At 44.0% G+C, this 27,854-nt stretch overlaps 1 protein-coding gene across 1 annotated transcript in view; it reads right to left on the bottom strand.

Moving 5' to 3' along the window:
* CRADD (CASP2 and RIPK1 domain containing adaptor with death domain) overlaps nucleotides 1-22,281 on the bottom strand; it is a 126,822-nt gene extending 104,541 nt beyond the window's left edge. Inside the window, exons 1-2 of the mRNA XM_001511535.4 lie at nucleotides 22,184-22,281; nucleotides 18,739-19,042 (exon numbers count right to left, since the gene is read on the bottom strand). Coding sequence (XP_001511585.1) covers nucleotides 18,739-19,036 — 298 coding nt within the window. The 5' untranslated portion in view covers nucleotides 19,037-19,042; nucleotides 22,184-22,281. The remainder of the gene's footprint in view (nucleotides 1-18,738; nucleotides 19,043-22,183) is intronic.
* Nucleotides 22,282-27,854: the final 5,573 nt, after the last annotated feature.

Below are 27,854 nucleotides of genomic sequence, written 5' to 3'. Positions count from 1 at the left end.
CATCCAATTTTATCAGGCAGCTAGAAAAGTCAGAAACATTTCTGAGACTCTTAGAGTCTAAAGCCAAGAGCTCTGGAAAAAGGGGAATGAGGAATTTTCGACCCAGAAGTTCTAGAAAAACCAATTCAAATCCTAGTCTCATTCATTTCAGACCCAGAAGTTTGGTACGATTTAGAGCTAGCCCTGTCTGCCACATCCTCTCCCTCACCCTCCCTCAGCCTCTCCCTGTCCCACAGAAAGAAGCCAAAGCAATTCCACAATGAGAGAATCATGGAGCATTCAAGAGCACCACTTTTCCATACTACCCTGGGCAGGGAAGGTGTCTGCTAATTCTTTTGTGTTGTTCCCAGTGCTTAGAACAGTGCTTGGCATATAGTAAGCATTTAACAAATACCATCATTATTATATATTATTATTACTCTACCAAGCACTTAGTACAGTACTCCGCACATAACAGGAGTGCAGTAAATATCAGAGATTGATCGATTGACTGCCCTTTATCTCCCAAGAATTCCACGTGAAATCACATTTCACCACCCTTTTTTTCCTGAATATGAGTTCAGATTTACCATCACTCCACCACGGTGAGGAATGAATATACAGTTAAAGCTGTTGAATCAGATTCCTCACATTAAGCACTTAAATACCAGTTTTTTTGTTTTTTAAAAAAAGCCCATCCAAGGAATGGGGTATGATTACCCCTGAGACCCTGGAAGAGGAGCAGATAAGCTAAGTTTATCCTAGAAGTATAGACATAATCGTGTGGAATATCAAAGAGTTCAATCATGTGGAATATCAAAAATTCCAAATTCCAAGTTTCAGTTCCTGAGGTTTTTACTTTAAGAGGAAAACACTACCCAGCAGAAAGTGTCTTCCCTGAAGTTCAAGGCACTTGGTAGATCCCACAACAATCATACACAGTAGTAAAAGCAAGTTTTCCACCTTAATAAGCATATGTAATTTATATCTAAAACCTTAAAGCAAATGACCCACTATAATTCTCACAGTCTGTTTCCTGATGAATACATTGGTGGCAACAGGGGATATTTCTTTTGCTATAGAGAGGTTGGTGACATTTGATAAAAAATTACAAATTGTAGGATGCAAAATTTACTGGTTCCTTGGGAAAGTGAGCCATACATCTGCTGAGAAATTCTTTAAAGCTTGGCACAAGACTTGAGATTCGAGGGGAAGGCAATTAGTCAATTACTGGTTATCCAAACTGGCCAGGTATCTTGATGTAGGCAAATTCGAATAGCTGAAAAAATTAAGTTTCGGTAACAAAACAAAATTAATAATAGTGGCATTTATTAAGGGTTGTATACATGGCATATGGCGCACGGGCCTAGGAGTCAGAAGGATAGGGATTCTAACCTGGCTCTGCCACTTGCCTGCTGTGTGACCTCGGGCAAGTCACTTCACTTCTCTGGGCCTCAGTTACTTCATCTGTAAAATTATTATTTCCCAGAAACTCTTGGAAGACTGGAAAGGTCTTGGAGGGACAAAACCTAATCAGCAAGTAGGAAGGACAGAGCTTATAAACTCATGAGGGGAAGGCTTCAGTCCTCACTTTCTTGCCTTCCTCCCTGACTTTCATCTAGCTCGCTAAGGTTTCCTCTGACCACAAGGTGAATTGTGAATATTTTGCTCGTGCCCAAGAAAGTTTCTGAGTTGAGAGATGCTTGTGCAATTATAGAAATGTCCCTGTCTGTTTATGAAAGTGTGTGAATCAATTGCATTTGAGCACTTACTCTGTGCACAGTACTGTACTCTGCACTTGAGAGAGTATAATATAACAATATAATTGTGTTGGCAGACATATTCCCTGTCCACAACAGGATTACAGCCTAGAGGAGGAGACAGTAACATAAATAAATAAATTATGGATATGCACATTTATTCATTATTTATCTGAATAATAAATTTGTGAGTTTACTGAAGCTAGCATAATTAGGGAAGTATAGGCACTTGAATCTTCTTGTCCCTCTGTTTCTTTCTTTACATATTTAAGAGGGCTGTGATGGTTCCTCGTGCTAGGGAATACCATCCACTTCACCTTGCTCCTCCACCATTGACTCTACGATATCTCAGAATGCAATCGGGATTGCAATTCCAATCAGGGGATATGAAACCTGAATCTGAAACTCTTTAGAGAGCTCAGTGCCTCACAATCTCCAACCAGGCTGGAAATGTGAGAAATTTCCTGCATCTAAACCCTTCCACCTCTGCCAGTGTGGAAAAGTGCAAAGTCAAGCATTCCTGCAGGAAATGGAACTTGAATTTTGTATAACGAGAGACACTTAAAGAGCAGTATAGCTGAGGGCAGAATTCAGAAAGTAAGATGACCTGTGGAGGTAGGTGGAGGAGGGGAAGGCTCAGATCAAAAAGGGGGAGTTTTAAAGGGTGCTGAGATGGAGAGGGAGGAAGAAGAACAGGGAAAGGAAGAAAAAAGGTAAAGGGAAAGACAGAAAAATAGGAGACAAAAGGGAATTACAAAAGGAGGGAGAAGAGGAAGGGATAGAAGAGAAAATGAGTAAGAAAAAGAGAACGGAGGAAGAGGAAAGAAGATATACAAAAAAGGGAAGGGGAAAAGGTGGGATTGAGCAAGAAAGTAGAAGAAATGGGGTCACGGTGGGAAAGGGGAAGATTTACCTCTTCCTACACTGCTGTTCACCACTGACTTCCCTGTTCTCCAACCACTAGGCCTCGGCACTACAGGCCCCCCACTAGACTGTAAGCTCCTTGAGGGTAGGAATCACATCTACCGACTGCTTTGCGCTGTACTCTTCCAAGCGTTTAACAGAGTGCTCTGCACAGAGCAAGCATTCGATAAATACCATTGATTGGAGTTTCTCTCGACCCTCAGCCACTACCCCTCATTGCTCCAGGACACAGCTGTCCACAAGCATCACCTGGTGCCCCTAATCCCGTCTGAGGACACAGTGGGGGCCAGTGAGGAGTGAGAGGGAGAAGAGGGAGGGTGGTGGCTTCAGGGCTGCCCAGCTGGGCTAAAACCAACCTTATGGGTCCTGACTAGGAATTTCAGGCATCTCATATTCGTGGAACCATTAGCAAGGTTACAGATTACGGCAGAAGACAGGACGTTCTGGAGAAAATATAACCATAGAGTCACTATGAATCGGAAATGACTCGACGGCACTCGTTAATAACAACAACATATTCGTGGCCCGAGGGTGGCTCTGCCGTGCGATGTTGGCAGCCCCGGGTGTCTGTCATGGCACCCGGGGCTAACACAAGCACCTTTCAAAGGTTCTTCTTTCATTCATTCATTCAATAGTATTTATTGAGCGCTTACTATGTGCAGAGCACTGTACTAAGCACTTGGAATGTACAATTCGGCAACAGATAGAGACAATCCCTGCCCATTGTCAGGCTTACAGTCTAATTGGGGGAGACAGACAGACAAAAACAATAGCAATAAATAGAATCAAGGAGATGTATATCTCATTAACAAAAATAAATAGGGTAATAAAAATATATACAAATGAGCAGAGGAGCACAGTGCTGAGGGGAGGGGAAGGGAGAGGGGGAAGAGCAGAGAGAAAGGGTAGGAGGGGGCTTAGCTGAGGGGAGGTGAGGCGGAGGTGAAGGGTGAAGGTGGGGGGCAGAGAGGCAGCAGAGGGAGCAGAGGGAAAAGGGGAAGCTCAGTCTGGGAAGGCCTCTTCTTCTCAACTGCCTCCTTTAGGACCCAAATAAAGTATGATAACAAGGACGACGATAAAATCTGCCCATTGTACTTGGTATTAGTTTGCCTCCTCTGTTAGATTTTTGTGGTCAGAGAGTGTGATCTGTGCTTTACACAGTGTATTTCCTTCATTACTCCTTTGTCCAGTCCTGGACTCTGTACCCTAACCCTGCACAGCTCTGGGTCTGAAAAGACTAACATCAAAGTAAAAGTGTGTATAAGCTTATCGAATTATGCACCGCGTTGAATAAATAGAAATACTGTACCTTTTACCGTTTGAGCTGTGCTAGGTTTTTCTTCCATTTACACAAAAGAAATTGTACCACGTAAATATTCAACTGGGAACGAGGAACACAGTGGATTCAGAGGAACAGAGAGAATTTAGAGGAGAGCCAGAAAGGCAATTAATCATCTGGAAAAATAAGAACTATCAAGGATAGGTTAAAAGAACTGGGATTATTCTGCCTGGTGGCCAGTAATGTGACTTCAGAGGCTCGAGGACAGTGGCCAGCTGACCTGCACCTTCTCTGAGGATAGAAAGAGAGGAAATGGGTTTAAACTGCAGAGAGAAAATTCAGGATAGCAACAAGAAGACATTTCCTGATAATGAAAATTTTTACCCATGAAGAGGGTTACTATGGGAAATTGTGGGATCTTCTCAGAAATTCTTTATTAATAGGATAAATTTTCATCTGACAAGAAGTGTTTAAATATAGTTCTGGCTGGGGGCAGACAACTGAACAGATGATTTCTTAAAATCCCTTTGGATTTTATAATTCTATGAACGTTTGTTTCCTCACAAGTAAAGGCACATGAATCAACCCAACCGTGGAGCAGATGAGATTGCTGTAGACAGACTGTTTCATCTGACTAGTTGCACCCTGGCTGGTCAATGAAATGAGGCCCCAGGAAATTGTTCTCAATTCTTGCTAGAGGACTCCTAAATCACTAGAAATTCACCTACCTGTCCTTGCCTCGGTTTCCTTTGGCATGAGGATTCTTGTCCCCAATGATCATCCTTGTCCTCTACCTACTTTCACAGGGGATTGATGAAGATTTATAAAATGACTGATCTAGTTATGTTGTACCTACCCTGCTGCCTAGTACAGTGTTTGGCACATAAATGCTTAACAAATATCAATTATTATTATTCCAATTAGGAGTGGCTTTTTGAGAACTGAGACTTCCAGAGGCTCCTAAGACAAAAAGAGTCAAAACAAAAACAGTAATAGCACTAAATATAGCAAACACATAAGTAAAACAGGAGACAATCTTGTGGGGGATTAATGAATGGATTGTCTCCCTTCTGGACTGTGAGCCTGTTGTTGGGTAGGGATTGTCTCTACCTGTTGCCGAACTGAATTTTCCAAGTGCTTAGTACAATGCTCTGCACACAGTAAGAGCTCAATAAATACGATTGAATGAAGAATGAATGGAAGGGACTTTCAGTTACATATCTGCATTTGCAGGTAGTCCCCTCACACATGGAAGTGTGCCAACTTATGCATCATCTTAGGACAGGGGCAGAAAATGTGCATACTTCTCTCTCTCTCTCTTACACACTTAGGGTAAACTGCCTCAGTCATTTCATCATCAAAATAAATCCTCTCAATCTCTTAAACCTTCCTCCTACTCCTCAAGAATCCAAGAGTTTCAAGGCTTGTCTGAAAAGAAGCATAGATAAGAGGAAGAGGAAGGCAAAAAGAAGATGGGCAAGACACCATATATGATGATCATTTATGTAACAAAATTTCACTCCTTTGTTTGAAATCTACTCTCCATAGCTCTGGGTTTCCCCTTCTGTTTCCTAATTACATGTGAGATTGAAGGGGTAACCCACTTTTCACTCTGGTTTTTCCTCTCATCACAGACGAATAGAAAAGTGTTTGTTGAGAGTAGAAAGATGATCCAGGAGTGCCCAGGAAGGGTATAAGGGAGCTGAACGTGAGAAGGGGGCAAGATTAAGCAATAGGGAAATTAAGAAAGGGGGATTTGGCCTAATCAGGAATCTTATCTATGGCAACAAAAAAAAAATGAAATAGAATGCTTTATTTGTATTTGCATCACAAAATACTTTAAGGCCCCAGCAAGTCCTTACATTTTATTGACAATTTTATTACATTGTACATGTTTGCTTTAATGTCATCCTTCTCTAAAAGGTCTATCTAAATAATTGCCACTTTCTCATTCTTGAAAGTTCCTGGAGTTCCTGTACATTTTGCAAAAACCAGAGTTTAAAAAGGCATACAAAAAGAACGCAATTCTGGCTCAACTTTCACCTTCCTACCGCCACCATCCTCGCCGCCATCACACACACACACACAAACACACACACACAAATACATTAATTTGCAAATAATTTTACAGTGATACGACTTGGGGCTCCATAGCTTTTCAAGCACCAGCATTCAAAATTCAAATCAGATGAAATTCTAAGGGCCATTTGCTTGACACTTGGCTGCTCTCGGAAAATGAACAGAAATTGCCTGTCGGAAAATAGCAAAGTCAGAATCTGTAGGTCATTGGTTTTGTTCTCACATCAGATTACCAAGAGAAGGCAACTGGGGCCAGAATTTTAGAAGCCAAAACCTACATTTGGCTCTCGGACTACCCTTCAGGTGTGAAAATGTTCTAAAGCAATGAAACGGTCTCACTTCATTTCCTGAGTGATCTTAGACAAAACAGTTAAAATGATTTAGTACATTTCTGAAGTGAATTAAAATGAAGCTTGCCAAATTCTGGTTTAATAATTATAGGACACAGAGTTATGGAAAAGAAAGAGTAGACGAGTCACTTTACAGATTTTACACCAAGCCAATCCTCATCACTGCTGATCCTAAACTGTAAGCACCAGGCGGGACAGGGCCTGCTTTCGACATGATTACCTCCTTCTGCCCTGGCATTTAGAACAGGGCTTGACACAAAATAGGAGCTTAACAAATACCTTAATCATCACCATCCCATTTGTTTCTCTGAGCCTCAGTTTCCTCAACTGTAAAATGGTGATTCAATCTATGTTTTCCCTCCCCTTTAGAATGGGGGCCCCGAGTGGGACAGGGGCTGGGTCCAACCTGATTAACCTGTACCTATCCCAGAGCACTTAGTACATATTAAGTGTTTAACAAATAGCACAGTTACAATTATCCCCAGGGACCCCATCTCCCTCTCTCTCACCCTTGCCAACACAGAAACGAATAGGGCGTGATTTCCCTCCGTTTTTCTCCTCACCTCCCCAGCTGCTTCCTCCTCCCACCTCCACTCTCTCAGCCTCTGCAGCAGTCATTCAAGAGGGGGTCTCCTCTCTGCCTTCAAAACCTAACCCCTCCGACCACAACCCTTTCCTCCTTCTAAAGACCATCATGACCCCTCTTCTTCCCTCCCTAACCACTGTCTTCACTGGCTCTCTAGCTGATGGCTCCTTCCCCTCTTCCTTCAAACAGACCCACATCTTCAGTGCCCCTTCAAGTGCTATGGAAGTTCTAGAAAATCATACCACTGATTGGGTACCTCTCAGTATCCTCCCCACCACTTTAAATAACTGTGGTATTTGTTAAGCGCTTACTATGTGCCAGTCACGGTACTAAGCGCTGGGGTAGACCCAAGTAAATTGGGTTGGACACAGTCGCTGTCCCATTTTCCCAGCACCCCTGCCACCTAAGAGTTGGCCCAATCGAGACAGCATTCTGGTGACTTGGGACTCAGAGTAAACTATAATTTTTTGGGCGGTGGGGAAATCAAGCTACCCAAAAGCCACATGACAGTTGGCATTTACTCAGGTTTTAAAAGTCATCAAATATTTGCCAATCACTTGAAGTCCAAAAGTTTAGATGAAAACTGAAATGGGTGGTATGAAAAGTAAACCACAAAAGAAATGAGAAAATCCAAGTTATATAATCTAAGAAGCACTTTGAAAATTTCTCTTAATGCGCTCTACTATTTGTTTTGGGAAGAGGTCTCCAATTCCATCACAGATTTGAATGTTACGGAAAAAGTCACTGGAGAAAAGCATTTCTATAGGTCTCTCTGAATCTCTCCACTGTTGCCCCCCAACAATCAGCGACACAGTTCATCGTGGAGCCTGAAACACCAAATTGCGATTTAAGGCAGACCTCCTTTTTACTAACAGAGAATGTTATTTCCTTAACGCTATCCTACTTGGCACAACTGATAAGAAAATCTGAATTAAAACCTTAGGGTTGTACACTTACTAACCTTCCCCGAACTGCATAGCACCAAATGTCCTCTTGCTGTTTCCAGATTCCCTGTGTCTCATTCACCTACGTGTAGTCTTTAGCACTAACACAACAAGAACTCAAATTTTCCCATAAAAAGAAAAGGCTAAAATACCTCTCATTCACTGTAGTTATTGAGCACTTACTGAGTGCACAGGAGACTGAAAGACCAAATTGAGATTGAAAGCAGAACTTCCTTGGTACTAACAAAGCATGACAAACCCTTAACCCTATAATACTTCACACAACTGATAAAAAAATCAGGATGAAAACCTTTGAGATTCCTATGGTCAGATTTACTGCACTATCATGTCTTTATGCATGAAGAAATGCAACCTTTTAATGTCGCTCAACAAGTTTCACCCAAGAATTCCCACATTAGTTAGGGCCCTGCATGAGCCAGGCCTAACCCATGGGCCATGAGCCCAGGAGCTGGATCAGACTCAGTGCAAAATCAAAGCTGACTGGGTTTAGGTTGGGCTGAGGAGAGCTCCCTCCTCTTCCGAGTACCCACCTTGTTTGGGGTTTCCAGACTGGGAAGTTGGGCTGTGATGCAGCTGAGTAATTGGGTTGGCTCCACACGTGCAGGTTTATCCCATGGGCTACTGGAAACCACAAGACCCAACCCCAACCAAGGGGAAGCTCAATCTGGAAGTAAACCTGGACCCACTTGCAGTTTGGCCCAGGCTCACTCTTGGCCCAAATCCTGCTTGGTGACTGTAGTCCAGTGTTCGACTGGGTCAGGTCTGGATCATGGACCTGGGAGTCAGAGGACCTGGGTTCTAATCTGCCTGCTTCGTGACCTTGGGCAACTCACTTAACCACCCTGGGCCTGTTTTCTCATCTGTAAAATGGGGATTCAATATGAGCTCTCCCTCTCAGACTATGAGCCCCATGTACTCTGTCTACCTATTGTACTCTGCACATAGTGAGCCCCTAGGATAGTGCTCTGCACATAGTGAGTGCTCAATAAATACCACTGATGGATTGATCTTTGGGCACATAGTAAGTACATAATGAATATCGCAATTATCATTATTATTCTTGTGGATTTCCAACTTGGGCAGGACTGTACAACACGTCAAATTCAGTAAAGATCTAAGTTTTCAGTTCTCCACTGATGAAATGGGGGCAGTAGTATTTTGAAAACTCAGCTTGTGCTCTCACTGCCCTGATGCCAGAAACAAGAGAAGTAGTGTGGTCTAGTAATAATAATAATAATGATGGTATTTAAGTGCTTACTATGTGCAAAGCACTGTTCTAAGCGCTGGGGGAGGGGATATAAGGTGATCAGGTTGTCCCAAGTGGGGCTCACAGTCTTAATGCCCATTTTACAGATGAGGGAATTTAGGCCCAGAAAAGTTGTGACTTGCCCAAAGTTACTCAGCTGACAAGTGGGGGATCCAGGATTAGAGCCCACGACTTCTGACTCCCAAGCCCGGGCTCTTTCCACTGAGCAACGCTGTAGAAGATAGAGCATGGACTTGGGAGTCAAAAGGACCTGGATTCTAATCCCAGCTCGGTCCCTTGTCTGCTGTGTGACCTTGGGCAAACCATTTAACTTCTCTGGGCCTCAGTTACCTCATCTGTAAAATAGGGAACAAAGACTGTGAGTCCCAAGTGGGAGAGGGAATGTGACCAACCTGACAAACTTGTATCTGAACCAGTGCTACATACAGTGGCAGGCGTATAGAAAGTGCTTAACAAATCCCATTAAAAAAAAAATCAATTTTCATTTCCAGGAACTGTCAGGTTGGCATCTCTTGCAAGAATTAAGTTCACTTTATTACATTAATACAAATAGATACTAAAAATGCAAACTGCCTAACACTGCTTATAAATATTGTATTTCCTTTTACTCAGTTAAAACCTAATATTTGAAAAAGTACATTGGGGCTCTTCACCTAAGCACACTGGGAAAGCCTTCAAAAGAACCATACATGCTTTGTACTGCTTAAATTGAAAGACAAGTGTAAACACAGCTGCCTATTAAAATTACATAAAGGCAAACATTCCTGTAGCTACAAGGAGCCTTGCATGCTTGAACGTACATGAAAATGAAAAAGGATCTTCCGAGAACCGGGTCCAGATACTTGCTAAACTGTTTTACTGCACCACAATAGAACAGCTGATGATGTATTGATAATATATTGCTGTTATTATTATAATTTTATTAATGATAATAACTATGGTAATTGTTAAGTGCCAAACACTGTACAGAGCACTGGGGTAGATATAGGTTGATTAGATTAGATGGAGTTCCTGTCCCATCTGGGGCTCAACAGTCCAAAGGAAACAGGGAACAGATATGTAATCCCCATATTACAGATGAGGAAACTGAAGCTAGGAGTAGCAGCTTGGCCCACTGGAAAGAACAATGACCTGGGAGTCTGAGGACCAGGGTTTGAATCCTGGCTCTGCCACTTGTCTGCTTTGTGACCCTGGGCAAGTCACTTTACTTCTCTGTGCCTCAGTTCCATCATCTGTAAAATAGGGATTAAGGCTCTGACCCCCATGTGGAACATGGACTGGATCCAACTTGATTAGCTTGAATTTACCCCAGCACTTAGAACAGTGCCTGGCACAAAGTAAGAGCTTAACAAGCAACTCATAGCATTAATGTGCTCCAGGGCACTTACATATATATCTGTAATTTATTTTTTATTTATATTAATGTCTGTCTAATCCTCTAGGCTGTAAGGTCATTTAGGGTAGGGAATGTGCCCGCTGTACTCTCTCAAGTGCTTTATACAGTGCTCTGTACACAGTAAGTGCTCAATAAATATGATTGACAAGTACCATTAAAAAAAAATTATCTTTCCTCTGAATCCCAGAGGTATGGAAATCAAGCAAGTATTTTTGGGACTCCTGTTTCTTGAACACCTTCAAACTCTAAGGCAGGGTCTCTAGTGAGTACAAGCACAAGAAACACATAAGGCATACAGCAGTGTTTTGCACACAGTAAGCACTCAAATATGATTGAATGAATGAAAGCTTCCTTTTCATTCTCACCCCACTCTCAACCCCTTAACACTTATGTTCATATCTGTTATTTATGTCAGTGTCTGTCTCACCATTCTAGACTCCTTGTGGGTAGGGAGCATGTCTGCCAACTCTTTTGCATTGTACTCCCCAAGTGCTTAGTACAGTGCTCTGCACAGAGTAAGTGCTCAATAAATACCATTGATCTCCTGTCTTATCACTTTCACCCTACACACTCTCTCTCTCTCTGGCCTCCAACAATAAAGTTCAACCCAGGCCCCTCACAAAATTGAATCCAGCTCACGCCTCAATAAACATCAAATTAAAAACATTCCAGAAGACATGAACACAAATAATCACCCATAAATTAGACCCTCAAAAGGGAAACAGAATTCCTAAGAAAGAGAAAAACAGTATTTCACCTATCTAAAAAAATTAAATGGAAGATATCCCTGCTGGGTAGACACATGACACATGGCTTGCTGTTCTTAGAAAGAACAGCAGCTTGCTGCCAGCAGATGCATTATTTCATCAGCTCCATAAATAGTGCACAGAAGAGCTGCCATTCTTTTATAACATTTTTGTGGGAGCAAGAATGAAAATTCTTCTCATGAAATGTAGTGCTATCATCTGTTATTAAAACCACAGAATAGAATATTCCATTTCTGTAAACATGTCAACCCAATATATTACCAAAATCCTCCAAAATGATCTCTTAGAAAGAAAAAAAAAACATCAGGGAAATGAAAGCTTTATTTTTATGGTCTGGAAGGCACTGTAATCAGATAAATTAGATGGATTTTGAAAAGCACTGGATAAAACAATCTTCTAAAGGACAAGTTGCTTTTCAATTCTACTAATAATGTTGCTTTGGATAGTGAGACATAGACCACATTTATTTTAGACATCTTGAGTTCCACCTATTTAACAAGAAACTTTGCCAATTCCTGCTACTGTAACAAATTCAAGAAGAAGTGTCCATGGGGAAAAGAAAAAGAGTATTAAGACATATTCAGAAATTTAAAATCTCACTAAGTGCAAGATTCTTTTCATCGCATAGGACTGCTCTATAACAAATTTCCAGGACCAAAATCTCAATCACAGAGAAATGCTAACAAATAAAGTTTCAGTTCTTGGGTTTCAGCAGACCAATCTGAGTCATGTCTGCAGCTGGGTTGTTGTGGGCGCGGGGGGGACTACACAGTAAATAGAAACTCCTTACTGTCAGCTTTAATCATCATCATCATTAATGGTATTAATCGAAGCTATTTGTTGAGCGCTTTCTATGTGCAGAGCACTGTATTAAGCGCTTGGAAGAGTGCAATACAACAGAGTTGGTAGAAATGTTTCCTTTCCACTGCAAGCTTACAATTTAGAAGGAGAGATAGGCATTAATATAAACAAATCATTTATCATATATAATTATTAGATATGTACATAAGTGCTGTAAGGAAGGCATTCAATCAGCCCTCCCCCTCCTACTTTACCTGGCTACTCTCCTACTACAACCCAACCTGCACGCTTCCCTCCTCTAATGCCAACCTACTCACTGCAACCCATTCTCATTTGTCTCGCCAACATCCCTGTGCCCATGGCCTCCCTCTGGTCTGGAACTTTCTTTCGCTTCCTATCCAACAGACCATCTCTCTCCCAACCTTCAAAGGCCTATTAAATCCCACCTCCTCCAAAACACCTTCCCTGATTAAACCCTCATTTTCCCTATTTGCCTACATGCTTTGATCTGTACCCCTTAAGCACTTTATATCTGTCCACCCCAAAATCCAGAGCATTTTTGTATATGCCTGATAAATACGGCTGATTGATGATCCATTTCCCTTATCCGGAATGTATCTGAATGTCTTCCCTCTAAACTGCAAGCTCCTTAAGGGTATGGTTAGTGTCTATCAACTCTACTGTACTCTCCTAAGTACCTATTATAATGCTCAGCACACAGGCCATCGATTAAGAGGAATGATTTATTGAGGACAGGCAGGGAGTCAGATCTGTCTACTCCTCCAACTCGGGGACCTGTAATTAACAGCTTGCAATCAGTAGCTGAAAATTGAGAAAATTTAGTCTCTCCTCCTCCTCGAGCCCCCTGTCAAGATTTCAGGCCCAGGATTTCTCAGTAGGCTTCTCAGAGAAGTACAAGTTACAGTTATCTACTGTCTACAGCATGCAGAACACTAAGAAATAAGTATGCAAGGTATACATAATCACTGCTCCTGGCCCCTGGGGGAATCACACGCTAAGAGCAAGTGATAGAGGAGGCTTAAGGGTTGGTGAAAGATTCATAAGAAGAGATTAAAACAAAAGTATAAAAAGGACAAGAACAATGATTCAGACAATTGGAACAGCAGAGTTTCCAGTTTCTCACAGCTCAGACCAACAGTCCCAGAAGTCACCATGATGATGATGATTCTATTTAGTTGTCATTGTTTTTATGAGATGTTCTTCCCCTTGACTCTATTTATTACCATTGTTCTTGTCTGCCTGTCTCTCCCGATTAGACTGTAAGCCCGTCAAATGGCAGGGACTGTCTCTATCTGTTGCCGACTTTATCATTCCAAGCGCTTAGTACAGTGCTCTGCACATAGTAAGCGCTCAATAAATATTATTGAATGAATGATGGTGGCCCTCCCAGTGTTCTAAAATTGCCACGGCCTTGTGCTGCCCATCTGAGTCCTTCCCAGAATGGAGCAGGGACTGATGAGGGTGGTGGGGTAGGAGGTGAGATTCAATCAGGCCCCGATTTCAAACCCCTCCCATTTCTCTCCACCCACTAGCATGGCCCCTGGGAGAAAAAATGAGCCAAACTCTAAGCACAATCCAGGCCTCTGCTTAAGACTTGTACAAAACCCAACCCTTGCCCTTTGTTTAGGTTCAGGATGGGTTGGGGGGAGATTTCGTTCTTCTCCGTGACCTTCTCCCAGTTACTATACTCTTGAAAATCTTTTTGGCTTGGGCGGGCTGTAACGGAAGCAACATGGGCCTAATAGAAAGAGCATGGACCTGGGAATCAGAGGCCCTGCCTTCTAATCCCGGCTCTGCCACCTTTCTGCCGTGTAATCTCGGGCAGGTCACTTCACTGCTCTGTGCCTCGGTTACCTCCTCTCTAAAATGGGGGTTAAGACTATGAGGTCCACAGGGGACAGGGACTGTATCCAACCCGATGTTCTTATAACGACCCCAGGGTTGAGTACGGTGCCTGGCATATGGTCAGCACTTAGCACAAAAAAATCAGGCATCTGGCTTTCTGAATGGATTTCTTTAAAGTCTGAGTCTCTAACAGCGTCGGATGCTGCCGCTGAATGGCAAAGACTTACTGGCCTCTCCAAGAAAATCTGAGGGAGTGGCAATGAGCCAGCTATTGCCACCATGACCCCTAGCAGGCCTCACACTTATCTACAAAGAGGTGGACGACAGGCCTAATGTTCAGATCACAGAACTGGGAGTCAAGAGAGCCGGGAATAGTCTTTCTTCTGTCACTGGTCTATGTCACCTTAGGCAAGACACATAACCTCTCTGGGCATCTACTGTGTTCTCCCAAGGGCTTACTGCAGTGCTCTGCACACAGTAAGCACTCATTAAATACCACTGATTGATTGACTGATTCAGCTGTCTCATCTATAAAGAAGGAAATAAGATACTAGCTTTTCCTGTCTCTTAGATTGTGAGCCCCATGTACAACAGGGACACATCTGGTCTGACTGTCCTGTACTTACCCCAGCATTTAGCATCTCATCTGTAAAATGGACATTAAGACTGCAAGCTCCATGTGGGACATGGACTGTGTCCAATATGATTGCTTACATCTACCCCAGTGCTAACTACAGTACCTGGCACATAGCGATCACTTAACGAATACCATAAAAAAAATAAAATAGCAATCATTCTCATTTTTAGGCTCTGGTTTTAGAAGCAACTCAATGTTTCACTTTAAAAAAAAAAAAGTATTCCCAAAAACAGAAGAGACAAAAAGCACCAGAACCCACTGCCAAATAAGGTCTCTGAACTAACATGAAGATTCCAAGAAAAGAAAAAATAAAATTAAACCCAAGGAAGAAGATGAGCAAGTAAGCTAGCAGCATTGTCTAAAAAAAGAGTCTGGCTCAGCATCAGAGTGGTTTCTTGGACCAGAACGCATACAGTGACCTTGGAATCCATACAAGCAAGCACATAAAGCCACCAGTAAAAACGCAAATTCTTCAGAGAAAGGGAATCATGAATGTATAGCTATGCCCAATTTCCTACGCCCTAAATGCTTCAGAACCCAAGTATCTTTTCCATATATAATATCTAAGTAAATGATTTTAAGACCATTTTTGAAGTTGCAATTTGGGCAAGGACTGTGTAGTATCCTGGAAAATGTGCCTTAAGCCTTTAATGAATGATAAATTGGAGGACAGTTGACCAAGTATTATATTCCCAAAGTTTTCTAAAAGGATCTGCTATTCTTTGGCTGTTCCAGCCCCAGTCATTACACAGTTACATGTGTGGGATGAGGAAATCCCCACCATTCAAACTCTGCCCTTCTCATTTTAGGTCAACTGGTAGTGCTTTTTCAATCAAACAATTCACACCAAAGTATCAACTTCTTTTTTATGGTTCCCTAATGGGAAAAATATTGTTAGGAATTATTCCAAAATGTTTTATTTTCTTCCTCATCCCTAAAACCAAAACAAAGTCCTCAAAAACTAAGCTTATGATCTACTAATTAATTATTTAGTAGTTTCATGTCATGTTGAAAAACATGAGTTTCATTTGTAACTTGGTACTGGGAAAATCAAATGGAAGCCTAAAGAACATAAATATTTTCAGTGGTAGATTTAGGAATCGAAACTCATTTTTCTGGGCTGCGAGGCTTTATTCGATGCAGACCCCTGGCCTGCCCCACAGACCTAAAAACAAGCAAACAAACAAAATAAACGATTCCCTGTGGCCAATCTTTGGAAAAAGCATCACTTCCCTGAACTAGCTAAACATAATCATATTACATTTCATATTAATTTCACAATGCTTTCTTCACTTGACTCCAAACCCAGGGGTATCCTTCCTCCTCCCTGCTCCTACCTCACCTCCGGTGAGTTCTCCACGTGTGGAGAAAACTGACCTTTTTTCTTTTTTTCCGATCCCACTTCGAGTGGACCTGAAATGAATATGTTTTTTACATCTACAAAACCACAACCAGAATGTCCACGCCAAGATGTCCCTGTTTTCACAACAGCATCAGGGATAAAAGTTAGTGTGGTTTCAAAAGCACGACTTTTAAAAAGGAGGTAAACAAGGACTGTTTTCGTTGTCCCAGAGAGCGTTCAAATTCGGAAAACTAAATATTGTGCTAGGGCCTGGTTTCCAGTTTGCTTGTTGCCATGTTTCCAATTGTATGTTGCCACGATGAATGGCCAAGTCAAACAAGAAAGGCTACCAGGAAAGGACATTGTGCTCTTTACAGTTTTCGATGTACTCGAGGTGTCCATCAAGCTTAGCACTACCCATTCCCTCAACCTCTGGATCGGGTGTTTCTCTGGCAGTAAATCGACGGCGATGGATTACCACGAGCCTGCAGCCTCATCACTGCGGTTATTACCCAAGATCTTACGGAATATTGTTTTCCTTGGGCCTAGGAAAGAATAGGCTAATTCCGTTTCCTCCTTGAGGCCACGTAGCCCTTTCCTTCCCTCCCCTTCTCAGAACAGTCATCACCCCATCGGACTACAGGGACGGCCGACTTGGAGGCCCTTCTCCTTGAAAGCGCCCTTAGCAGAGCTGAGTCCAAAGTGCCCTACATTCTCTCAGCTTGGTTGCTGTCTATTCTTCCCATCCGGATGTTTTCTGGCCTGAGGGCCCTCTGAGACACGCCCCAAAATAGAGCTATCTGAAGAAGACTGTATTACGAGCATCTTCTGAGCTCCCCAGATGTGTCTTAGGGAGTCTAAAGGTGAACACCGCTCTCCTTCCTGGGTTCAGGGGTGGAGGTGTTGGAGGCAGCTGGATGAGATCCCAGCAGCCCAAGAATAACAACAGAGTAGGGCTCTGCAGGGACAAGTGCAAAGGAGGAATGTGTGGGTGTGTGGACGTGTGTGTGTGTGCATGCTCACGGTCAGGAAAGAAGATGGGAAAGGAAGATAAAGACAAAGCGAAGGAGGAGAAAGTGGAGAACCCAGAAGGCCCCAAAAGAACACCTAAGTCTCCAAGTAAGATAGCCTTTCTTCCTCCTCTTGACTGGCTCAGTCCATGCCAGGACTGAACAATGGTCCCCAAAGGGGTGGGAACACTGAGTCTGTTTACCATCAGAGTCCCTCCCTAAACATTGTCTGCAGAAATGGGAATTACTACAGGGGTACCGGCCAACCAAAAATAAGGCAGGTTCCTAACAAAAGACCTTTAAGAGCCTCAAAAAACAACCACGGTTGATACTTGTCTGCAGGCCAAGGTGACAAACACCATTAAAAAAAAAAAAAAAGGTACAGGTGCAGGCATGTCTTCCCGGAGGGCCTCCACATCTGCCCAGGTTTAACCGTCACCAGAGCTGGGACACAGGCCGCTTCCAGCCAGCGGCCCGGCAACCCAGGGGCCAACGTTCAGGAGACCGGGTGACCAGTCTCCCAGGTCCCTTCCGGTTTCCACACCTCCTTTAGTACTAGTAGAAATGTTATTTAGTTTGTGCCCATTAGGTGCAGGGTGGGTTCTAATCCCTGCAATGCCATGTGTCTGCTATGTGACCTAGGGCAAGTCAATTAACTTCTCTGGGCCTCAGTGTACTCATCTTAAGACTGAGCATCCTGTGTGAGACAGGGACTGTGTCCCACCTGATTACCTAAAACCTACCCCAGTGCTTGGCACATAGTAAGCACTTAAATACCACAGTTATCTTTATTATTATTATTATTACTGAGGCACTCTATGAAGCATTTATTACTCTCAGACTGTAAGCCCCCTGAGGGACAGGGACCATATATTCTCTCCCAGCACTAGTACAGTCCTCTGTACATGGTAAATGCTTAAGAAATACCCTTACTACTAATAATAATTAACAATAATAATAATTATTATGGTATTTGTTAAGCACTTACCATGTGCCAGGCACTATACTAAACACTGGGGTGGGCACAAGCAAATTGGTTTGGACACAGTTCCTGTCCCAAGTGGGGCTCGCAGCCTCAATCCCCATTTTATAGATGAGGTTAGTGAGGACCAGAGAAGTGAGGTGACTTGCCCCAGGTCACACAGCAGACAAGTGACAGAGCCAGAATTAGAACCCACAACCTACTACTACCTCATCTCGGCCCGCATGGCCCTACTCACAGCCGTGTTCTGCATGCCAAATTAAGATGTCCATAGTAATAGCACTGTAATTCCTGGTGACGTGATTTGTATCAAAAACAGTGAACATCACAGTGTTCCACGGTTGGCAACGCAATAATGGATTAATACCAAACTTTTTCAGAGCCCCATGGGTATTAATCTGGAGTATGGTTTACAGCAGGTAGCAGCCCAGATCCTGGGGCTCCCAGGAGCCCCCACAGAAATGTGTGGGTTGAAATGCAATGCAGCTGTCCAAGAAACGGGCTGGCCAGATCTGTCGACTTCATTCTTGGTCGTATACAGAAGTCTCATTTTTACTCACTCTGGAGTTTCTCCTCCTCTGTCTCCACTCATCATCCTGCCTCTATACTGACCACCCACTTGGCCTTAATTCCTTCTTTCCACCCGGTCCACCTCCCTAGCTCTCTAAACCCCCAAATCCAAGCCGTCACAGTTAAACGCAGCTGTCGGGCAAATCGTGCCACCGAGCCAAACCGACGTCCAGCCTACCTGTGGGAGTCTCCTGCTGGGCTTCCTTGCGAGCCTTCTCCAGTTTCTCTCTTACCCAGGGAAATTCCTGTAGGGAGTCTAGGAACGTTTCGAATGCCTTTGGTCCTCTAGTAGGAAGAATGTCAAGCAGCAGCATTGTTTTCCGGAGGCCAGTGGTCTGGGATTTGATTTCCTGAACATGGTTCTCGGTCAAGATTCCTTCCTGGTAAAGATACTGAACCACGAGTCCCTCCACCAACACCTCTGAACCAAGTTCCAGCCGCAAGGAGCGCAGGACCTGCTTGTCTCTGGCCTCCATACCGCTCTAGGGAAGAAAGGGGAAAAGAATGGCAACACCCTTTAAGCCGCTGAGAAAAAGAGCCTTTTTCCCCTGAGAAGCAGCCAGATTGCTGGGTGACCATGGGCAAGTCACTTCACTTCTCTGCCTCAGTTTCCTCATCTGTAAAATGGGGATTAAAACTGTGAGCCTCATGTGGGACTAAACTGTGCCTGACCTGATTACCCCAGCTCTTAGTACAGTGCCTGGCACATAGTAAGCACTTAAATACCATTTTAAAAAAAGTATTTTTCTGGGCAAAATGAGGCACACATCTTTTTTCAGTTTCTAATTCCCATCTGACTAGGAACAGATTTTGCTTCTTGGTTCATAAGAAAATCATCTCACGGGGTCCTGAATGTCCCAGTTAATCTGTAGATATCTGAATGCATTAAATGCAGAGCAGAGACTACGGATATGTCCCATGTTAACGTTCACTTTATACCAGCAAATAATGAAGTATGGGTAAATTAGACACTGGTCGTGTAACAAATCAGGAAAAGAATAAACTGGGGTCAAAATAAACCTCATCCCTTTTGGCAGGTTATTTAGTTTGAAATGCAAGGGTCAGATACCACTAACTGAACATCCCTCCCTTTACCAAGAGTGTTAACACTGCTCAGAGCGGGGGGGAAATTAATCCAGGATATCACTTTCCATTATGACATATTCATATAAAGGCACATTCTGTGCACTGTAAGCTCCTTGTGGGCAGGGACTGCGATGACCAATTGATGCACTGTACTTTCCTGAGTGTTTAGTACATTGCTCTGCAAATACTAAATGCTTAATCAATACGATGGATCTTGACACGGGATGGATACGAGGGATTCTTGACACAGGACCTGGAATGAATCCTGCAATATTTTAGTTTCACAGTGGGTCGGAAGCTTGTTTTATCTGAACTCATATGATAATAATGAATTACACTTATTGAGCGCTGTGTGTAGAGCACTGTACTAAGGTCTTGGAAAAATACAACAGAGTTGGTAGACACGTTCCCTTACAGCAAGGGGCTTACACTGCCATCACTCAGCAGGCTCCCTCTATTCACCCCTCCCACAGCACTTATGTACAATCCGTAGAGAAGCAGCATGGCTCAGTGGAAAGAGCCCGGGCTTGGAAGTCGGAGGTCATGGGTTCTAATCCCGGCTCTGCCGCTTGTCAGCTGTGACCTTTGGCAAGTCACTTAACTTCTCTGGGCCTCAGTTCCCTCATCTGTAAAATGGGGACGAAGACTGTGAGCCCTACGTAGGACAACCTGATTACCTTGTATCCGCCCCAGCGCTTAGAACAGTGCTTGGCACATAGTAAGCGCTTAACAAATAGCAACATTATTATTATTAATATATCTGTATTTATATTGCCTGTATCTAGACTATAAGCTCATTGTTGGCTGGAAATGTGCCTACCAATTCTGTTATACTGTTAAATTGCACTCTTCCAAGAGCTTACTACAGTGCTCTGCACACAATAAGCACTCAATCAATATGACTGATTGATTGATAGGTTACAGGTCTGTCTCCCTGGACCTCACCCTGTCAAAGCAACCTAATGTCACCCCATCCGGTGACTCAGTTCCGCAAGTTAGGCCTATTTGGATTCCTTCGCCTTCTTTTTCTTTGAATGTGGTTTGGAAGAGGGTACTGAGGAGCCATGGGAGAAAGAGAGGGAGGATTTCTGTATGTGGGGAGGCAAACCAGCTGACACAGACGATCAAATAAACCTCATTTTTCTTCCTCCTTTTTTTCCCCCTAATAGGATTAATCAGAACACAAAGAGCCCCTAGTAAATGGGCAGAGGAATCTCCACTCAGGTTAACCGCGGTTTTCAATACAGACGGGATAAACCTCCAAAATAACAATAATAATAATAACGTTGGTATTTGTTAAGTGCTTACTATGTGCAGAGCACTGTCCTAAGTGCTGGGGTAGATACAGGATAATCAGGTTGTCCCACGTGAGGCTCCCAGTCTTAAACCCCAATTTACAGATGAGGTAACTGAGGCACAGAGAAGTCAAGTGACTTGCCCACAGTCACACAGCTGACAAGTGGTGCAGCTGGGATTCGAACCCAGGACCTCTGACTCCCAAGCCAGGGCTCTTTCTACTGAGCCACGCTGCTTCAAAATACGCAAAAACTACTCCTGGGTTGGAAAGGGGAAAGTCCTGGCGTCCACCCACTTGGGGGGCAGGGAGTAAAACAATCTGATTCCTGGTGTGACCCGCAGTTTTCCTAGCAGGCATCATAAACCATAGGGAGTGGGCAGGCATGACATTACATAGCAGAAGAGAAGGAGCGTAGCTCAGTGGCAAGAGCCCGGGGTTGGGAGTCAGAGGTCATGGGTTTGAATCCCGCCTCTGCCACTTGAGAGCTGTGGGACTGTGGGCGAGTCACTTCACTTCTCTGGGCCTCAGTTCCCTCCTCTGTAAAATGGGGATGAAGATTGGGAGCCTCACGTGGGACAGCCTCATTACCCTGTATCTACCCCAGCGCTTAGAACAGTGCTCTGCACAGAGTAAGCGCTTAACAAATACCAACATTATTATTATTCACTTCTCTGGGCCTCAGTTCCCTCATCTGTAAAATGGGGATGAAGACTGGGAGCCTCACGTGGGGCAACCTGATGACCCTGTCTCTCCCCCAGCGCTTAGAACGGTGTTCTGCCCATAGTAAGTGCTTAACAAATACCAACATTATTATTATGAACTTCTCTGGGCCTCAGTTCCCTCATCTATAAAATGGGGATGATGATTATGAGCCTCACGTGGGACAACCTGTTGACCCTGTCTCTCCCCCAGCGCTTAGAACAGTGCTCTGCCCATAGTAAGTGCTTAACAAATACCAACATTATTATTATGAACTTCTCTGGGCCTCAGTTCCCTCACCTGTAAAATGGGGATGAAGACTGGGAGCCTCACGTGGGCCCACCTGATGACCCTGTCACTACTCAGCGTTTAGAACGGTGCTCTGCCCATAGCAAGCGCTTAACAAATACCAGTATTATTATTACAGCACAGAAGAGGTAGTCATCAAAGGGCACATCCCAGGAGAGAGGGGCCCCCACGCTGCAGGAGGGTTTTTCTCCAGAAGAGACTAACCCGCAGCTTCTAATCTCCTGTTACTTACTTCCAGCAAAGAAGCAGGGCACGGCACACTGGACCCAGACGGTCACTAGGTCTGGAGCGGAAGCACCATCTTGGTTGCAGGGGGAGAAAGGCCCGAGCAGGAAGTGTGGCGGCCATCTTTGTTGAGGGCAAGCGACGCCCGGCAGGGCTCCGCCATCTTGGCTGGGGGCGCCTCGGGCCCGACGGCGCCTCCGCCATCTTTACTTGGGGCATCCCCCCACCCCCAGCGAGGACAGGCAGGGCTAATAATGTTGGCCTTTGTTAAGCGCTTACTCTGTGCAGAGCACTGTTCTAAGCGCTGGGGAAATAATAATAATAATGTTGGTATTTGTTAAGCGCTTACTCTGTGGAGAGCACTGTTCTAAGCGCTGGGGGAGAGACAGGGCCATCAGGTTGCCCCACTTGAGGCGCCCAGGCTTCATCCCCATTTTACAGGTGAGGTCACTGGGGCACAGAGAAGTGAGTAATAATCATGTTGGTATTTGTTAAGCGCCTACTATGTACAGGGCACTGTTCTAAGCGCTGGGGGAGAGACAGGGGTATCAGGTGGTCCCACGTGAGGCTGCCAGGCTTCATCCCCATTTTACAGGTGAGGTCACTGAGGTCCAGAGAAGTGAATAATAATCATGTTGGTATTTGTTAAGCGCTTACTATGGGCAGAGCATTGTTCTAAGCGCTGGGGGGGATACAGGGTCATCAGGTGGTCCCACGTGAGGCTCACGGTCTTCATCCCCATTTTACAGATGATTCATTCATTCATTCAATAGTATTTATTGAGTGCTTACTATACTGAGGTCCAGAGAAGTGAATAATAATAATGTTGGTATTTGTTAAGCACTTACTATGTGCAGAGCATTGTTCTAAGTGCTGGGGGAGATACAGGGTCATCAGGTTGCCCCACTTGAGGCTCCCAGGCTACATCCCCATTTTACAGATGAGGTAACTGAGGTCCAGAGAAGTGAATAATAATAATGTTGGTATTTGTTAAGCGCTTACTATGTGCAGAGCACTGTTCTAAGTGCTGGGGGAGATACAGGGTCATCAGGTTGCCCCACTTGAGGCTCCCAGGCTACAGCCCCATTTTACAGATGAGGTAACTGAGGTCCAGAGAAGTGAATAATAATAATGTTGGTATTTGTTAAGCGCTTACTATGTGCAGAGCACTGTTCTAAGCGCTGGGGGAGATACAAGGTCATCAGGTTGCCCCACTTGAGGCTCACAGTCTTCATCCCCATTTTACAGATGAGGTAACTGAGGCCCAGAGACGTGAAGTGACTTGCCCAAAGTCACACAGCGGACAAGTGGCAGAGCCGGAATTCGAACCCATGATCTTTGACTCCCAAGCCCGGGCTCTTTCCACTGAGCCATGGAAGGCGCCAGTGGTATTGCGGTGAATCAAAACCCTCGAGGCCCGAAAAAAAATTTAAAAAAAGAGGGATAAATTAATTAATTATGGTATTTGTTAAGCACTTACTATGTACAGAGCACTGTTCTATGCACTGGGGGAAGCAGCGTGGCTCAGTGGAAAGAGCCCGGGCTGGGGAGTCAGAAGTCATGGGTTTGAATGCCGGCTCTGCCACTTGTCAGCTGTGTGACTGTGGGCAAGTCACTTTCATTCATTCAATAGTATTTATTGAGCGCTTACTATGTGCAGCGCACTGTACTAAGCGCTTGGAATGCACAAATCGGTAACAGATAGAGACAGTCCCTGCCCTTTGATGGGCTTAAGGTCTAATCGGGGGAGACAGACAGACAAGAACAATAGCAATAAATAGAATCAAGGGGATGAACAGCTCATTAAAACAATAGCAAATAATTTCACTTCTCTGTGCCTCAGTTACCTCATCTGTAAAATGGGGATGAAGACTGAGACCCTCATGTGGGACAACCTGATTAGCCTGTATACCGCAGCGCTTAGAACAGTGCTCTGCACATAGTAAGCCCTTAACAAATACCAACATTATTACAGGGTAATCAGCTTGTCCCATGTGGGGCTCACATTTTTAATCCCCAATTTTACAGATGAGGTAACTGAGGCCCAGAGCAGTTAAGTGACTTGCCCAAGGTCACACAGCAGACAAGTGGTAGAGACGGGATTAGAACCCACGACCTCTGACTCCCGAGGCCAGGCTCTTTCCACTAAGCAAATTGTCAAACTACTTTAAAAGCCTATTTCTCAATCGCCCCAAAATGCAAGTGGCGATGGCTTTGAGCACCTCGATGGGGAAGATAAAGGCTCCATTTCTCCCCCTCCACTTCCAGGGCTCCGAGATATGCTGGTAATAAGAATGATTATTATTATTATGGTAGTTGTCAAGAGCTTTCTCTGTGCCAAGCATTGTGGTAGATAGAAGGTAATGAGGTGGTCCCATGTGGGGCTCACAGTCTTCATCCCCTTTTACAGATGAGGTAACTGAGGCCCGGAGAAGTGAAGTGACTTGCCCAAGGTCACACAGCAGCCAAGTGGTGGAGTCGGAATTAGAACCCACGTCCTCTAACTCCCAAACCCATGCTTTTTCCACCAAGCCACGCTGCTTCTCCGCCAGCCTTGTCCACCACAGTAACCCCACTGCAACTAGTATGAATAATAATAATAATGTTGGTATTTAATCGCTTACTATGTGCCAAGCACTGTTCTAAGTGCTGAGGTAGATACAACGTAATCAGGTTCTCCCACGAAAGGCTCACAGCCTTCATCCCCTTTTACAGATGAGGTAACTGAGGCACAGAGAAGTTAAGTGCCTTGCCTAAGGTCACACAACTGACAAGTGGAGGAGCCGGGATTAGAACCCACGACCTCTGACTCCCAAGCCCGGGCTCTTTCCACTGAGCCACGCTGCTAGCTCGCTGGCTGCCCACCTGTGACCCCATCCCTCAGGGGAGATGGGCATAAAGGCTCGGACCACTTCCCTTCTTAGTCCAGCAGGGCACAGTTCTAATCCCATCATTCTGGGTTCTGGAAGGGAGGAGAAAGCCTGAAGTCTAAGGTAGACTGTAAACCCGTCAATGGGCAGGGATGGTTTCTATCTGTTGCCGAATTGTACATTCCAAGCGCTTAGTACAGTGCTCTGCACATAGTAAGCACTCAATAAATACTATTGAATAAATACTACTGAATGAAGGTACCCTACTTTTGCCCATCACCTTGAGAAAGAAGCCTTACCTATGCAATATGGCAAATGTGGAAAGAGAACTGGCAGTTTTCATTGGGGACAATTCTGGAAGGAGTGTAGGAGTCAATCAATCTGTCAATCGTATTTACTGAGCACTTACTGTGTGCAAAGCAGTGTACTAAGCACTTGGGGGAGCACAATATATCAATATACAGACATATTCCGTGCCCACGATGCACTTACAGTCTAGAGGAGGAGATGGACATTAATATAAATAGATAAATAAATAGATAAATAAATAAATAAATAAATAAATAAACAGATATGTCCATAAGTGCTGTGGAGAGGGAAGGGGAGATGAATAAAGGGAGCAAGCCAAAGTGACACAAAAGGGAGTTGAAGACAAGAAAAAGAGGGCTTAATCAGGGAAGGCCTCTTGGAGGAGCTGTGCCTTCAATAAGGCTTTGAAGCGGGGAAACCTAAGCGTTCAGATTTTCCTAAGGGTTCAGGTTTTCCCAATACCACTTGTCACCCTCCAAGTAATAGTGAAGACTTTGGATTGTTGCATCTGAACGAGCTAGCGTGAAGTTTACTATTTTGACCTTTAACTCTTTTCCCTACTTAGATGGTGAGCCCCTCAGGTAATAAGGTTTATATCATGTCCTTCCTTTCATGGATTCTCACTTTTGCTCAATACAAAGTAACTGCTTAATGAACTGTTGTATTGTGATGATAATTATGACAATAATATAATCATAAGCGATTTGTAAATACTATTGATTAATTAGTGTGTTGCATCCCACCAAACTGTTGCTCAATAATTACCACTTTTGCTACTATCATTATTATTATGGTATTTATTAAGAGCTTATAGTGGTCAAATACAGTTCTAAGTGCTAGGGTTGATACAAGTTGATCAGGTCTGATACAGTTCCTGTCCCACTTGGGGCTCAGTCTAAGTAGGAGGGAGAACAGCTGTTGAATTCCCTTTTTACTGAGAAGGAAACTGAGGCACAGAGAAGTTACGTGATTTGCCCAAGGTCACCCAGCAGGTATGTGACAGAGTCGGAATTAGAAACTAGGTCCTCTGACTCCCAAGGCCCGGGTGCTTTCCACTAGACCATGCTGCTCTGACATAAAACTATTCCCTCATTTTTGCAATCTAAAAATGCAAATTGTAAATGTTAATTGTACCTCTTCCATTTTCTTCATATCTTAGAAACGTAGAATCAGAGCCAAGAGAAGACTCAAAGAATCATCCCCTTCAGCTGCCTGCCTCCAGGTAAGTGAATTATTAAACCACCCAGAAAAGAGGTTATCTCTCATTCTTTCTTCAGTGTTCTCCAGGCATTCTCTTCTACAACCATCCAAAGTCAATGGTTTAATGATCCGATAGTCTACCTGGAATTCTACCTGCTTTCATTTCAGCCCATTGTCTCTTATCTGAAGTGTGTAATATTAGTTCTATGAATATTCAGGTTCACGGAGAGAGGTGGGCTGCAATGAAAGGGGACAGCTTGAGGAGGGGCCCTTTCCCAGTAACCCCTTTCTTTCTAGGGATCGTATTTCCGTAGAACCCAAAGGACTACGCTTCCCTGGAACCCGAAGGACTACATTTCTCGGAATCCCTTGGGAATTGGAATCCTGTGAGAGAAAGTGTGACTAGCCAATAGGAGCCTTGGGAGAGTTGAGCCATTCGGCAAGTGAGGGAGAGCTTTTAAAATCCAAGAGAGGACTCTCCTGCTCCTGTTCTCTCCTCCCCTCCTGCCAATGTGCTGCTCTGGCTCCTCCACATGACTGCCTTGTGAGTATATTAGACGTGGGCACATGTGCTCAGGATAAAGGAAGTTTCTTTTTTTTCCATTTTCGTAACATTGGAGCAACTGGAGGGGATCTGGGTATTAAGAATTTGTCTGAAGAGCTCTGCAGGATCAGTATGGGGTTGGGTACCAAGCTGCCAATTACCCCATGGAGTGTAGGACTCTGGGTGGGCAGCGGTTGGGAGAGGAGAGCAGATTTCAACCCACTTGTCATCTGGGGTTGTTTTTATAGGAAGATTTGAATTCAGCATCTCTCGACCGCTCACAGTATTGAATTAGAGTTCCTCTGTCCCTTGGGTGTGCCATCTGAAAATATCTGGAATGACTGTGAGTCTTTCTACTCTCCCATTGTCTTTCGAGTGTCATCCTTACACAAACTTCACTTATGACTGTTGTCATTACCCTGAAGTGTGGATTCATAGTACATAAGATTGATTGTTAGCTCCTCAGGGGGCAGAGACTGGGTCTTCTACCAGTACTGAATGTTCCCAAATTTAGTATGGGGCTCTGCACCCAACTGAAATTCAGTATTGCTATTATTGGTATTATTGCTGTGAGAAGCAGTGTGACCTAGTGGAAAGAGCACAGACCTGGGTGTCAGAGGACCTGCGTCACAATTCCGGCCCCACCGCTTGTCTGCTGTGTGACCTTGGCCAAGTCATTTCACTTTTCGATGCATCAGTTTCAGTAACTGTAAAATGGGGATTCAGTATCTGTTCTCCCTCCAACTTAGACTGTG

The sequence above is a fragment of the Ornithorhynchus anatinus genome, chromosome 14 (assembly GCF_004115215.2).
Source record: "Ornithorhynchus anatinus isolate Pmale09 chromosome 14, mOrnAna1.pri.v4, whole genome shotgun sequence".
NCBI lineage: Eukaryota > Metazoa > Chordata > Mammalia > Monotremata > Ornithorhynchidae > Ornithorhynchus > Ornithorhynchus anatinus.
The sequence above is the reverse complement of the archived record's forward strand: the minus strand, read 5'-3'. Positions and strand labels throughout refer to the sequence as shown.